Source organism: Rhagoletis pomonella, unplaced genomic scaffold (genome assembly GCF_013731165.1).
Source record: "Rhagoletis pomonella isolate Grant_MI unplaced genomic scaffold, Rhpom_1.0 Rhpom_scaffold_13017, whole genome shotgun sequence".
Taxonomy (NCBI): domain Eukaryota; kingdom Metazoa; phylum Arthropoda; class Insecta; order Diptera; family Tephritidae; genus Rhagoletis; species Rhagoletis pomonella.
In genome coordinates, this window is record NW_023471542.1 from 1 (window position 1) to 4,426 (window position 4,426).

General features: G+C 36.7%; 1 protein-coding gene across 1 annotated transcript; it reads left to right on the plus strand.

Annotated features, from left to right (window-relative positions):
• Positions 1 to 1,571: 1,571 nt before the first annotated feature.
• On the plus strand, positions 1,572 to 2,655 carry LOC118756925 (uncharacterized protein PB18E9.04c-like). The gene is made up of 2 exons (XM_036491660.1): positions 1,572 to 2,134; positions 2,213 to 2,655. The coding sequence occupies exons 1-2, from the start codon at positions 1,648 to 1,650 to the stop codon at positions 2,419 to 2,421; spliced, it is 696 nt and encodes a 231-aa protein (XP_036347553.1). The 5' UTR covers positions 1,572 to 1,647; the 3' UTR covers positions 2,422 to 2,655.
• The last annotated feature ends 1,771 nt before the right edge of the window (positions 2,656 to 4,426 follow it).

The window sequence follows — 4,426 nt, forward strand, 5'->3', positions numbered from 1 at the left end:
TATTTTTGGTATAGAACAATCCTAGGGGGTGAGAGCATAAAAATTCCGACTTTACTTTTCTACATGCATTTTTGGACCACCCTTATGTCCAAATGTACACACATATACACGCACACAAACTAACGCTAGCTGTCATAAATAACTTCTTTTTTAAAAATCTCGAATAATATTTTTAAAAGACAACTGCGTAGCTCACAGCCTTAAATTTCTTATCATTGAGTCCATGATAGCTTTGTTATACTATTTAGTCTGCTGAGACTCCAATATCTATTGAAAAGCAAACAACCTGAACTCCATTGACAGTAATTAACTACTTTTTATGCCACGAGATAAAACAAAAGCCCTGAAAATTCATAAATAAATTGAAGCGCATTTAAAAGAATTTAAAGCTATGGTTCGACGCGTCATTAGCAAGAATCTTATCATCTTTGAGGCTAAACAAGACTGGTCGAACACAAAAATGACGTGGAAGAAAATAATTTTTTCAATGGAAAAGTCTCCAATATTTATAAAAATATAACCAAATTATGGAGAAAATTAATTTTTTCAAAAACAAAAGGCTGGAATATTTTTAAAATCATAAAAAGTCTCAAATTTTTCATTCGAAAACTCTCCAATATTTTTTATAGGATACTCCTCCATATTTATTAAAACGTAGAAAACTAACATCAGGTAAAAGTCTCCAATATTTTTAATCGAAAACTCTGCAATATTTTCGATTGAAATCCCTCAAATATTTTCAAAAGGTAAAGATGTTGAAATAGTTAATATATCCTATATTTTCAATCGAAACTTAAAAAACATAGAAAAGGTTTATGTCTCCAATAATTATGGCAGAAAACTCGATTTGAAGCCCCCCCAATATTTTCCAAAACAAAAAACCGTTCAAATAGTTGCAGTCTCCGAAACTTTCAATCATAAACTCTCCAATATTTATAAACAAAAAGGTATAAAGAGTCAAAGCCTCCAATATTTTCAATCAAAAACTCTCCAATCCTTTCAGTGGAAACTTTCCAGTATCTATCGTGACATAAAACCACGTCATATAAAAAAAGCACTTTCTTCAATGTTGAAAAAATGTAAACAATTAGAAAACGTTAGAGTCTCATAAAACACACATAAAAAACTTTGAAAAAGTAGAAATCTCATAAAATTTTAATAGAAAACTCTCCAATATTCTCGATTCAACACCCTCAAATATTTTTAAAACAAAAATATGATGAAAAATTTGAAATATTTTCAAACAAAAACTCTTCCATATTTACCAAAACATGAAGAACATAGTATAAGTTAAAATCTCCAATAATTCTAGTACAAAACTCTCCATTACTTTCGATTTAATATTTTCAAAAACATAAACAACATTGAACAGGTTCAAGCCTCCGATTTTTTCATTCCAAAACTCCACAAGTTTCACAAAAATAGAAAAAATCAATCGTTTTCATCGAAAGCTTTCCAAAAATTATTAAAACATAAAAATAATGGTGGAAAAAATCAGCTGTTTCAAACCACAACTCTCCAATATTTACATATAGTATTTAATTTTTACTTCCCCCAAAATTAATTTCTTAACCTCACTTTCCCCTTCTTACAGCATGCCACACCGCCAAAGTCTCAAACGCCAACAGCGTCGCCGATCGCCAGCTGATGTGTTATGTTTGTGAAGATTGTTCCAAGGTCACAAAAGAAACACCACTCGAGGCTTGCGACGCTACATATTTCGAGAAACTCAGTACAACAGAGGAGCCCACCGCTGATCCTACCACAACGACGACGACGACCTCAACTGAGACATCAACGGAGAGTAGCACAACAACAGAGCCGAGTACCACCACCAGCGTTGAGACGACCACAGCGGGCTCCACTACCGAGGCCATACCGGCACCATCCACAGTCGGCCCAGCGCCAACCACCACCACAGTACCCACACCACCAATAGTAGGTTCAGCCGTTGCAGAACCAGAGGAAGTGGATGCCGATAATGCCACCACCATCACCACCACTGAGAATGCATTGAATGCAACCACCATCACTGAGAATGCATTGAATGCAACCACCACCACTGGTGCGCCACAAGCGTTGCCATATGTTGCCGATGACTACTCCTACCACTGCTTCAGCGTACAAAAGATGGGTGAGTTGGGTTAACGACCTAGCCATTGGTTATTTTGTATTTTTTTGTTTTTTAATTTATATTTTTTCTACCCTCCAGTTAACGGTACTGCGTCGTTGGACCGCGGCTGTTCGCGCGTCACCACCATGGAGAGCGTTTGCGGTCAGCTGCGTGCGTTGAACAATGGCACACAGCTGAGCAAATGCATACCCTGCTCGAATTCCAATTGCAATGGTAGCAGTGCGCTGGGCGTGTCTGTGGCGGCGTTCATGTTTACGCTGGTTGCAGCGCTGCTGAGTCGACAATAAGGCGCTGGAATGTCACATAGGCCCCTATTGCGAGTGTCGACTGGCAGTAGAATAGAAATTTGTCGATCGAGTCGATCATCTTTTATTTTGCTATTGTGTAACTTGATCGATAAAAATTTGTACTATTGTGAATGGTGACGGAATTGTATACAGCTGTTGGTTTGTTTACATTTGTTTCTTTAATGTTTCATTTACATCATTTTTAAAATAATTGATTTTATTATAAAATTAAAAAAATGGACACAGTTGAAATATGGTTTAGTGATGAGGAAGATGATGTGGAAGCTAATAGATTAGTAGAGTTGGCTAAAGCAAGGAGGGAATTGCGAGATTCGTCGGATCCCATGGAGTTGGAAGATGAAGTGTATGTACATATGTGAATTTTATGAATAGAAGTTGCGTTCCCGATGCTTCAAGGTTTTTAGGTTTTACAGGATTTGCAGGAAAAGCTGTTTTCCTCATTAATAAATTTTATGGAAGTTTAAGAAATACGGTACCGTTTAGTTATTTGTACAATGATGTTGAGTATTTGTGTCCAAACGCGTGACCCGAGTTTTAAAACTTTAACATACAAGTGTAGTGAAAGAATTAAACTTTAATTTAACATAAAGATTTCAAGTTTCCGAGCATTAGTTAATTAATAAATTATGCAGTTTTTTGTAAACTTTGATGTTGGTTCTGCGCAAAAACACTGTGGATGGCGTAGCCGGAATTATATGCACAAGAAATGTTGTATATCTTTCACAAAAGAAGCGGAGCTTCCTCCCCTGCTCTTTACGGAAATTCCTTTGCCCATGTCCTCACTCTCCTGCATCAGCTCGACCAACCGCGCAAGTTGCCTTTTGTTGCTTACAATTTTTTATCTGTAATTCAGACACATATGTACATACATATGTATATTTCACAATTTTTTACAACTTCCAATTCAATTGACTTACTTTTTATCCATTATATTACCACTTTCTTATGTAAATTTTATAAACGCAAACTCCAACGACTAAAAAAACAGCAATAGAAGGGTGAGCGATTAAGAAGTATTCACAGTCGCTAATTGAGCGACTAAGCGACACTCACAATAGCATCGATAATCGATAATCGCTTAATAGTCGTTTATCTACTGCCAGTCGACACTCGCAATAGGGGTGATAATCTCTCTGGTCTGCGATTGCAGCCAACTTGCAACTACCGTCAGTTGTTTTGTTTCTGCAAGTGAGTAATTTTGTGTAGGCGTTTGTTCATATTGAAGCCAAAAACCATACAGGAATGTAGTGAAAACCCTTACGGGCAAGAGATTGAGAAGCAACAAATGGAAATCTTGCAGTAGTTTAGTTTACGTTTGGAATTAAGTATGAAAGTCATGAAAATCTAAATATTTTAATTTACAATTCTACCAAAACCCTTACTGTGTATTAACTCATGTAATGTACTTGTACTTATTATTTACCTTTGTATTTAGTTGTTTTGGTTTCGTTCTTAGATTTATGTATTATTTTTACAAAATAAATACGAAGCTAAAATTTGGATAATTGGAAATTTAAGTATGATATGGATCGAATACTTTTGCCGAAACCTGACTGTCCCACTGCACTAAATTGCCAAGAAGATACAAATAACTCACTGCATAGGCGATACTATTTAAATCATTGCTAAATTTTTAGTTTGATCCCTTCAGATTACTTTAGGTTAGATTCTAGCAGCTGATGGGGCAGTACAGTGACAGCGATAGCGTTCTATGCTTTTAATTTCTTCCTCGTCCGCCGGCAGGTCCATTCTGCTAGCATACCTTCGCATCAAGCAGTTGCCTGTTATATTAATTTCAATTTGCCAATTGCCTTTTTAGGTCGAGGATGTTACAGACGAATGAGGTAGTCGGACGTATTTCCCAAGTTGGGCTAGATTTGTCGGGCCTTTGTACATGTGCGTTCAATTTTGTAGCAAGCTCGCTGCAATTGTACGCAGATGGGCCGAGACATTGGTGCAGGCATCTACGGACCAAGGCCTTTAG

Bases quoted from the DNA above. Each gene is read 5' to 3' on its own strand.
- LOC118756925 (XM_036491660.1), top strand. From the start codon at position 1,648: ATGTGTTATGTTTGTGAAGATTGTTCCAAGGTCACAAAAGAAACACCA. The intron at 2,135-2,212 runs GTGAGTTGGGTT...TCTACCCTCCAG, and splicing joins CTTCAGCGTACAAAAGATGG to TTAACGGTACTGCGTCGTTG.